The 10,764-nt window shown below is 46.9% G+C and overlaps 1 protein-coding gene and 1 pseudogene across 1 annotated transcript; both read right to left on the minus strand.

Annotated features, from left to right (window-relative positions):
* Positions 1-2,991: 2,991 nt before the first annotated feature.
* On the minus strand, positions 2,992-4,113 carry LOC119343069. The gene is made up of 3 exons (XM_037614261.1): positions 3,423-4,113; positions 3,194-3,322; positions 2,992-3,093 (listed from the first exon to the last, which is right to left on the minus strand). Exons 1-3 carry the CDS (start codon positions 3,975-3,977, stop codon positions 3,067-3,069), a joined length of 711 nt encoding a protein of 236 aa, XP_037470158.1. The 5' UTR covers positions 3,978-4,113; the 3' UTR covers positions 2,992-3,066.
* Positions 4,088-7,748, minus strand: LOC119343068 (annotated as a pseudogene).
* Between the last annotated feature and the right edge of the window lie 3,016 nt (positions 7,749-10,764).

Consider the following 10,764-nt stretch of genomic DNA (forward strand, 5'->3'; position numbering starts at 1 on the left):
CCCCGTGGGTTTCGCCCCGGCCGGGGTCGAATCCCGGTCTGGCTTATAACAGCCTTCGGTTAGACCCGGTCTGGATTAAGCCCCTACCAAATCCCTTCTAAACCCCGTGAAAACTGACGGGAAATGACCCACGTGTCCCACCTCGTGGAAGCAAACCCCGTCTCTCTCGCAAAACGGTACGCTCTCTCTCGCCCCGACCGGCGACGCCGATGGCGACGACGCCGGAGAGCGGAGAAGGAGGGACAGCAGCAGCGCTACTGGAGGAGACCGCGGCGGCGTCGTACCTCCTTCTCCCCCCTCCCTCTCCCTCTCTCCTGTCCAAGCAGCGCCACCACATCTAGTCGCTGCGGCGCGAGCTCGGCGGCGACGGGAAGTAGCTGCGGCGGGAGCTGTGGCGACTGGAGCAACCTATCGCCGGCATCACTCTCCCACGACGGTGGGCTAGTAAGCCCTTCCTCCTCTTCTTGACCCCCTTCTCATCCCCTTTATTCCTAGGGTTCATAGATTCTTGATTTGAGAAAATTGGTGATACGGGTTGATTTTTGACTTCCTTCGATGATGCAAAAGCAGTTGTGCTTTGAGTTGGTTGCTGTGGTACCTGTGATGCTACCTTTGATGTCCTTGGCATGTCTAATTGAAGGAGCTGACTGCTAAAAAAATTGAATGAGCCGTGTGTTTTTCTCAGGCGAATTGGGTTAGTCATGGGTTCCCAGGGGCATTGCTCCATGTTGCTCGATTAGTCACTGTCTGTTGCATGCTCAACCAGCTGTTTAGTGTTTGCTTTCCATTTTTTTATAGAGGAATTAGGGGTATGAACTGATTGAATAGGCCAATGTGCATGCACCAAAAGATTCAACCTTTCTTTTTCTTGTTCAAGCTTTGATTTGAACTATATTACAGGAGAGATTATTTGCTTCACTTGAACATCAAGTATTGTTCTATCAAAATAAGGGTGTCTTTGAACTCTATAAATTATTGGGAAGATACTAGACATATTACACATATTATTAGACTGATAGATGGGTGGGTTCCTTGGACAAGCAACTAATGAACAAGACTTGTATTCAGATTTTTCAGTTCTGTCGTTTTATTTATTTATTTTCCTCAAACGCCCCTAAGACGGGGCTGCCACCTCGTCTCGCAGCATGACTTCATCGAGGGCGGCGCCGTTACCACTCGATGAGCTCTTCCTCTGTTTCGTGCTCCTCAATTTTCATTTTTCTTCCTGCTCCGGTCCTCAATTTCTTGGGTTCTTCTTGCTCTGGTTCGCAGTTTCTTGGTCATATCCAGCAACCAATATCATTAGTTTTGGTGAAGTTCCAGGGCTCGATAACAAGACTTTTCAAATCTAAAAAATGTTATGTATACCCTATATTTTTGCCATGTGATTCAGAGTACTTGTGCCCAGATTGCACTATTATTCTCGCTTTGCATTGCTTAGCTAGTTGTTCAAAAATTCATTTTTCTTCTTAGCATTGACCAAGAGAAATGAAAGATAAAAAGAACAATTTCTAAGCTAACAAGGAGAGAAAATAGGTTATCGTTGCATTCTTTCAACTTCCAGTTACTTTCTTTCATCTAACTTACTGCAGATCAACGGTTCTTTCTTTTATGTGAGATGTCCATGACATGCTTATTTACCCTGTTTACTTGTGCTGATGTCTAAATTATTCATTGCAATTATACTTATGATGTACTGCTAGCAATCTTTAATGCTGTATCTATGCAGGAATGAAGAGCTCATGTATAAGTGGCCATGTTTGTGGAGGAATTCATGGCCGACATCACCAGCAATGAACGGACACGTCCTCTCCGGCCTAGCAAGTTTTGCTAGAAACCACTTTTGGACGCCGATAGGACAGTGATTGAGGTGCTGCGCTCTAACTTGACACCCGTGGGGTCGTCTTCGACTTAAAATCTGATGAAGCGATGAGCGTTTGGTGTCGTTGTGGCGGCTGCTAGCAAGTGCGCAAGCAGATAAGTCAGCCACGACTCTTCCGTTGATCAGTCGAATCTGGTGTGATTGATGAACTCTAAATCCAGCCTGTGTTTTTGCTTGATGAAACAACGCATATATATTGTATGATCTGATGCTATTGTGAACTGCTACTGTGATGAGCTAGATCTGACAGTTTAGTTAGTTGCTACTGTGTTGAGCTAGTGTCTTATAGTTTCACTGCATTTTGTAGTGAGAAGCGTTGCTTATGGGAGGGAGTAACCGAACAGAATTTAAGACGAAGGGATTTGTTGGGAAGGTGTTGGCAGGGGTTGGGTGACATGAGCGGATTCACCCAATCCCTACAGGGGTTGGTTCCTCACAGGTAAGGAAACCCCAACAACCGAACGATGCCTTAAGGAGACTTCTACATGCATCTCATAACTTCGTTGTATAAAGCACTGATAGTAGTCACCTTATCTGGAGGGTGGAACCATCACAGAGACATTTCGATGGCCACCACAATCAGTTGCGAGTTTGCCGCCGTAGGTCGGAATGACCACAACACTGACCAGCACTCATGTCAAAGCACACCACAACTGAATGCGACCTCACCGGAGAGAGCCCTGTCGAGGCCCATCGACACAGCGGATGCTACCTAGCTAGGTCCTAGGATGCAAGAGCACAATGCATATCTAGAGGCCTATACAATGAGAAGAGATATCTAATCAATGTTTTAAGTGATGGCTATCCCGAAATAGCTCATCGGTCGCCCATGTGTTCTCTTGGAATCGCTAACGCCTTTTAGGTACTGTCTTGTGTCTCCTTCTCCCGAGCATACTGGATGAAGGGATCCTGGCTTAGCCCCTGGATCAATATTTATTTAGCTCAAATGTAGAGAACTGCGGTTAAAAACAAACACTTATTACTGAATGAGTTTGCAGGTCATGTCCACATGCAATTTTATGCATTATTACAGAGCAAAGTTCGACGGGGAATTTAGCGTCCTCCGCATCAACCAACGTAAAGCAACATACGAATAAAAGCAAGCACCTTCTGTGTAATTTATATCTGAACCCACCCGGCCGGACAACACATAAGGGCATATGGTGTTGTAACTGGTGGTTCCTTCAATGATGCACCTCATGTTCCTCTTCCTGTTTGAAACACGTGCCAGTAAGGAAGTTCAGGCGATGATGACGACCGCGATTCAAAGGAAACGACGACACACATGGTGTTTGAAGGTAAAAAACTTACCAGCAACCTCAAGCATGACTTCGCATCTTGATTATTTTCCTCCACTATCCGACCCAAAAAGGGGAAATAGTCACTTCCGGGTATGTGTTGATCACTATTAGCGGCTTCCTGTTGGTATAGTCCTTTGAACTACAGAGTCACAGTAAAGAAAGTGAAAAACAAGTAAGTCCAAACATTAGAGAGACAAGAAGTTGCTGAATTAATTTTCACTTCTGACAAGAGAACTTACCAATTCTTCAAAATGGACACAGTCCGATTGAGAACTATGACCACCATCCCCATCTAAGGAGAGCGTAGGACGGCTGCGAAGCTTCCCAAGAGAAGTTTCCATAAGTCCATGAATCTCATTCTTAATGTCATCGGTGCCATCAATAAAGAGGTCCACCTTTGTGAGGGCAGAGAGGTGCTGGATGCCGAAACTCACACACTCCATCGTATGCGCCGCAAAGTGAAGCTCGAACACCTCCAGCTTAGGCATTGATCCCTCTTCAAACTCCACTGCAGTCCCACAAGACCAGAGCTTCAGATTGAAATACTTCAAATACCTGAACCCATGGATGAAGATCCTTCCATTTCTGCCGTAGAAAGTCCCCAGTTTCAGAGAAGTCAAAGCGGGTATTCTTCCAAGGTTCGCCATGTCTTCTGGTCCCATACGACACATACTGAGATCTAGCCCACGGAGATTTCCAAGCGAGATCATCCAACTTGGAATCTTGTCAATGTAACGGGCATGGAGGTCTATATTCCGAAACACTGAAGGATTTGCAGGGCACCATGATTCCATCGGCAGGAGGTTATATTTAAGAGAACCTTCTGACTGATTTTTACTACAAGGCTCGTGGCTGATTCTGAGATGATGAATATTGTACGAAGATATTAAGGTTCCAATAAACCTTACAACTGCCTTGTTTTCCACAGAATCAGATTGTCTATCACAGTTACACTCAACATCCTTAGCTTGGTTAGCTGACAAAGTTCCTGCAGAAACTTGTCAAGTTCAGAGTCAAGGACCATAATGTGCTCTAGCTCTTCTAGGCTCTTTAGCTGTCCTATAACTCCATCTGATAAACAGCTAGTCTTGAAGTGAGCATATAAACGGACCAACCTTTGAAGCCGTGTCATACTTGACGGCAGTTTTGCAATTTCGACACCACGCATGTCCAGTGTTTCTAAATACTTCAGTTTTCCAATTCCTCCTAGAAGCTCGGTAGTACTTATCAATCCTGCTCCGACACGCAAGTACTTGAGAAGAAGTAACTTTTCAATATTTGCCATTTGCTCACCTTTTACAATCTCACATTCTCCTATGTCCAACACACGAAGAACTGGGAAATCCAACACACCAATAGCTGGAAATTGCAACGCAGAATACCCAAACATAGCAAGTGATCGAACATGGGAGAGATCCCCTGACACAGAATCCATTTCATTAGTGCGGCTCACCACAGAGAGCCTGCGAACCTTGTGTCTCTCCTCCTTCTTTCCATCGTCCAATGATGTCATAAAGTTTTCTTCTTCGGCCTTGCATGTTATGAAATCAAGAACAATGTCATGAATCCGGCATGCTGCGACCTCATCATACAACTCGTCAGATTGATGATTTGCTATTGGCTGGATCAAGCTCTTGTTGATCAATTCATTCAAATATCCCGACCTACTTCATATGCACTCCTCTCTTGTGCTTCATGGATGAATCCTTCAGCGATCCATTTATGTATCAGACTCCGTTTGTCGATGATATGATCTTCTGGGAATGCACTCAGATACAACAAGCAGCTTCTGAGACGGTGAGGAAGATCAAAATAACTGAGAGATAATATCTTCGTCATGACCACAGCCTCTTTTGCAAGTGAAGAACCAATAGCATCAAGCACCCTCTTCCATGCTTCTTCTGCTGGTTTATCAGCCAGCATACTAGACAAGGTAATAATAGCCAACGGAAGCCCTGCACACTTTTCCAATATTTTCTTAGATATTTCTTCTAGAGTGGGAGGGAGTAAATCCTCAAAACGGAATGCTCTTTCAAGAAATAGTCTTCGGGAGTCAGCGGCACTAAGTGGTTCCATTCTATAGGCATTATCGCCTTGAGGAGAACAAAGTGATGCAACTGTACTATTGCGTGTTGTAGGATAATTCTGCTCCCAGTCATTATTTGGTAAAGCATCTCTTATTGTTTTCCATGCTTCTGTGCTCCATATATCATCAACCACAACAAGGTACCTGACATTATGATTTAAAAAAAGATGTATTTAAAGTTAAAATCCATATAAGGTACAATTTCTTGGGGCATGTACGAAAATTCACCGCAACTAGCTATCACTGAAATCTTATCGAAGTTAGGCATAAGAGTGAGTGATAGCTTATTTCTCTTTTGAGGAGGTTGAGGGACTAATGTTTGCTGCTTTTGGAGTTCAGGGACATTTTCTATATTTGAGGGATGAAATTGAAATATATTTTCCCCTAGTTTATAGCATGCATTGAAATAATCAGATAAAATAATAATCCAAAATAGATTAATTAGAATTCCACTATCCTTAGTATTGATTGTACGCGCATACAAGCTTTGGCGAGACTATGAGCCAAAATGTTAGGAGCTGTGGATTCACTGGTTAGATTAATTTGTGGGGATAATAGTTCTTCCTTAGTCCAAATAATCATTAGAGAGTGGCCCAACTCGACTAGTTTAATTAGCTCTACACGGATGCCATTGGCAGACACTAATCTAAGTGCTCTATTATAGATTTTGTAGAATTAATAGGTAAGGGTGTTTGACTGTTCGTTAACCAGAATGGTATTAGCATGTGCTGCCGAATATTGCAGGTTGGTAACAACGGATTGATTACCAGTCATTTCCAACTTCTAAGTGTTACGATGCTATCAGAAATACCTCTGGAAGGGACACATATCGAAAATTCAGAGATAAAAAAAAGAATTGGTAAAATTCCAAGAAACTAGACATATAGATACTAGGTACTAAATGATGCTTACTTTTTGTTCTCGAGGTGCTCTCGAAGTGTATCAATAAGTAGATGCTCGCTATCATCAGAAATGTTGTGAGTAATTTCCAACCTTTTAGCGATTTCTCTTAGAACATTTCTCATGTTAGGCTTTCGAGAAACAGACACGAAAGCTGAACAATCGAATTGCCTTTTGATGGTTTGGTAGACTGCCTTAGAGAGAGTAGTCTTACCAAGACCACCAGCACCAACAATTGACAGCACGTGAAGCTGCTTAGAAGATGAATCTTCATTTTTTAGCCCCTCAATGATGTGCTTCATAGGACCGTCAATGCCCACAAGCTTACCAACATCCTCATAGAGTGCGTGCAACCTGGGATCAATATCACAGGTGGTAGAGTCAGATGACGGGCGGTCAATTTTGTACTTCTTTTGCTTCTTGCTTATCTCAATAGCCCGGGCCTTGAGCTTTTTGATCTCGCCGGCGATCTCATGGGGAGGTTTGAGCTTGGTCAGCTTGTCAAAGAACCCCTTGAAGCCCTTTGGCCCATCTTGCTCGGTGTCGGCACGCGCCATGAAGTCATCGACACAATCCTCCATGTCGTAGGACAGCTCGCGGACAGCGTCCCTCCAAGCTCTAATATCAGGTTTGAGCTCCTCGGCGTCAGCTAGCGCCTCCAGCGCAGCCTGCATATTGCTCATCTCTTCTCTTGTGCCTTCGACCTCACGGCGCACACCCTTGAGCTTGCTGTGCTCTTCATTGAGCGCCTTGAAGAGCTTGGACAGGAGGGGCTTCATCACCCCCGTGCCCACGCCCACGGGGGACTGCCCGGTTATGCGTGATCAGGCTCCTGTGCTCACGATGTATGGAGTATATTGTGCCGAACTCACTTTCTTTGAGTCCCCGACGGCGAGGGATATTACTGTTGTGGCTCAGAGTATGACTACTGGCATTGTGAAAGCCACCCGAGAGGTGGTGTCCGAGGCTCAAATTGTGCGGAGACTTCAGGAACTGGTTCCCGGTGACTTTCAGTGGGAGCTTGTTCGGATCGAGGACAATGTCTTTAGGGTTGATTTCCCAACGGTGGACGACTTACAGAAGCTGCTGAGTTTCGGGTTATGCAGGCTGCCTGGTACTAGGTGTATCCTGGAGTTCCACGAGTGGAAAAAGGAGGAGCCTAAGGGCAAACCGCTCACATAGGTGTGGCTGCGGTTTTCAGGGGCCCCATCTGAAGCTTTAACCGATGCTCGAGTTGTGGCGAGTTTGGGTATGCTGGTGGGTAAGACTGAGGAAGTGGACATGGCTTTTACCCGCGCACATGGGGTGGCCCGGATCTTAGTGGGCGTTCTGGACATTGATTTTATCCCGAACATGGTTAACTGGTTTTATCGGGGAGAGGTGTTTCCTCTTGAGATAGAGTTTGAGGATGTCGAGTTGTTTGCCGATGTGGGTTCTGGGGCTGATATGGACATGCACGAGGGGGATGGTGATGCCGGTGCTCGTGAGGACCCGACTGAGGAGGCAGGACGAGAGAGGGCCAATGGGACTAGTACGGCTGCTCAGTTACCCGGTGATGGTTCTGGAGTAGAACCTGCATCGGCCCCGATGGTACCGATGAGTACATTGCGTTTTGGGTCCTTCGAGCCAGCTTCGGCGCCTCCTAGGCTTTGGAGTGACAGGGTTTAGTCTGATGATTGCTTTGAGTGTATGCTTCCTCCTTTGGAGTTTGATGTGGTGGCTAGTCCTGGGATGGTTACGGAGGTGGAGCCTCCGGTGGGTTCGCTTCCTACTACTGTGGCTTCGACTAGGGATATTACGACAGGCTCGGAGGTGCTTTCTGGGGAGGGGAGTCTAGGGCAGGTGGCCCCGGCTTCTCCTTCTCGTGGTCTGCTGCAGGTCACACCGGTGAGGCCGGCGGTGGTCGGCAGTGGGGGAGGTAGCCTAGCCTCCTATCCCACTGCGACGCCGGTACCGGTCGACTTGGCCAGTGTCGGGGTAGCGAGCCCGAGGCAGGAGGCCTCGGCTCCTGCTTCTCCGGTTGGAGCGGTGGCTCTCGCGTCGGCAGCTGCGCTGGGGGGAGAGCTGGGGCAGGTGGCCGTGGCTCTCCCCTCCTCCCCGGTAGTCGGGCGGACTGCTTCTCCTACGAGTTCCTCGTCTGTGGTCAGGAGGACCGCACAGTCGACGACTCCCACGCTTCGCGCTGAGCCGGTGGGCGGGGCAGGAGGAGGGACTGGGCAGGTGGCCCCAGTCGTCCCGTCTCTTTTCCTACCCACCGGGCACTTGTCCGAGGGCATTGGGAGCCCGCGGCCTCCTCACTCGCGAGAGGAGGTTATTGCCTTTGGCGGGGTCCCAGACCCGGTCTTGATGGGGAGACGGATGAGTGCTCGTGTTATGGACCTTCCAGAGGTGGACGATATGCAGCAGCGATGCGCTATGAGGGCGGCCAAGCTTCAAGATGCTGCGATATCTTCTGGTATGTCCGTTAACATATCTAATTCTTTATTGCATTATGCTCCTGAGGAGATTATTATTAATGCAAACCAGTTAGGAGTTTCACTAGGCGCTACTGGTTATGAAATTTCTAATTCGGTGAATGATATGTTAGATTTAGAGGCGGAGCGGGCCTTAGAGACTATTCGTTATCTTGCTGAGGTCAAACCCATGAACGATGAGGAAATTGATGCGTTAGGGGTTAGAGTGCTAAATAACCTATGTGCGGATCTAGCACCTTCTAATCAGGAGTCTGAGGGCGATGATGAGCCCTTAGATGATGTAGCTGCCGGTTCCGTTCAGCCCGGTTATGAGGACCGGGTGACGGAGCCCACTAAACCTAAGCATAAGTGGAAACGAAAGATTTATCCTGATTCTACAGTGCGTAGGAGTGCTAGGATTCGGACTGCTAAAAAATTCCATGATGAACTATGAAAGGAATCTTTTGGAATAGCAGAGGTCTGAAGGACTTGGCTAAAAGAAGATTTCTTGCTGAAGCTTCTCTGGAACATCGGTTAGATTTTATTGCTTTGTCGGAAACTGGTAGGGAGAATTTTGCGCCACAGTTTCTTTCCTCTCTTGTGGGTGGTATTGATTTCTACTGGCATTGTCTCCCGCCACGAGGTAGATCGGGAGGTATCTTACTGGGTGTGAGGTGCGATTCCCTTGAAGGCCGGAGTGTAGTAATGGGTGACTTCGTGGTAAAGTTTCGAGTTAGGTCTAAAGTTGATGGGTTCAACTGGGCTTTGGTAGCGGTCTATGGTGCCGCACAACCCGAGCTTAAACCGGAGTTTTTGGCGGATCTTGTTCGGATCTGTGGGTCCGAACAGCTTCCGATTTTGGTCGGGGGTGATTTCAATATCATTAGGAGGAGAGAGGAGAAAAATAATGATAACTTTGACGGCAGGTGGTCGTTTATGTTCAATACCATTATTGAAAGCTTAGATCTAAGGGAGATAGAGCTTTCTGGTAGAAAGTTTACCTGGGCTAATGCTCTGCCAAACCCGATGTATGAAAAGCTTGATCGGGTTCTCGCCAGCGTGGAGTGGGAACAGAAGTTCCCTCTTGTTACGGTGCAAGCTCTCACGGGGGAATATCCGATCACACACCATTGTTCGTTGACTCAGGGGAGCCGAACCATATGGGAAACAAAAACACCTTCTCATTTGAGATGGCCTGGTTCGAACGCGAGGGGTTCTTAGACATCATAGCCAGGGAGTGGGCCAAGGGTGTTGGAGGAAGGACAACGGTCGAGCGGTGGCAGAATAAAATTAGGCATTTGAGAAGTTTCTTACGGGGTTGGGCTAAGCACCTCAGTGGGGTGTATAAGATTGAGAAGGATAGGCTCCTCTCTCTTGTACAGGCCTTGGACGTAAAAGCCGAATCCGCGATGTTGCTGCCCGCCAAGCTCCAGGTTAAAAATGAGGCGGAGAAGAGGCTGAAAGAACTTCTCCGCGAAGAAGAATTGAAGTGGGCTTTGCGTGCCAAGGTCCGCAAAGTAGTCCAAGGGGACGCGAACACTCAATTCTTTCACCTCATTGCTAATCGTAAGCACAGAAAGAAGCGGATCTTTCACCTAGAGCAGGATGAGGGCACTATTTTAGGTCAGGATAATCTCAAAACCTATATTACCGAATACTATAGACAGTTATTTGGACCGCCGGAGGACAATTGTGTGTCCCTCGATGAGTCCAGGATCGAGAACGTGCCTCAATTGTCTGCTACTGATAATGATATCCTGGTTGCCCCGTTCTCAGAAAAGGAGGTGTTAGATGCTATTGCACAAATGAAAAATAATAAGGCTCCCGGTCCGAATGGGTTCCCGGCTGAGTTCTATAAAAAGTGCTGGCACATTATTAAGGGGGATTTACTACCGATGTTTCATGATTTATTCTCTGGACAGCTTCATTTATTTCACTTGAATTTTGGAACTATCACATTGCTCCCGAAGAAAACGGATGCTGTGAGGATTGAGCAGTTTAGACCGATCTGCCTCCTCAATGTTAGTTTCAAAATCTTCACCAAGGTCGGGACTAATAGGCTCACACAGATTGCGCAGTCTGTGGTGCAGCAATCCCAAACTGCTTTCATGCCGGACAGGAACATCCTTGAAGGGGTGGTTG

The sequence above is a fragment of the Triticum dicoccoides genome, unplaced genomic scaffold (genome assembly GCF_002162155.2).
Source record: "Triticum dicoccoides isolate Atlit2015 ecotype Zavitan unplaced genomic scaffold, WEW_v2.0 scaffold114430, whole genome shotgun sequence".
NCBI classification, from domain to species: Eukaryota; Viridiplantae; Streptophyta; class Magnoliopsida; order Poales; family Poaceae; genus Triticum; species Triticum dicoccoides.

Coding starts and splice junctions, on each gene's coding strand:
- LOC119343069 (XM_037614261.1), bottom strand. CDS start 3,977: ATGGAATCATGGTGCCCTGCAAATCCTTCAGTGTTTCGGAATATAGAC. Junction 3,323..3,422: donor GTGTCCATTTTGAAGAATTG/GTAAGTTCTCTT, acceptor GTGACTCTGTAG/TTCAAAGGACTATACCAACA. Junction 3,094..3,193: donor AGTCATGCTTGAGGTTGCTG/GTAAGTTTTTTA, acceptor TGTTTCAAACAG/GAAGAGGAACATGAGGTGCA.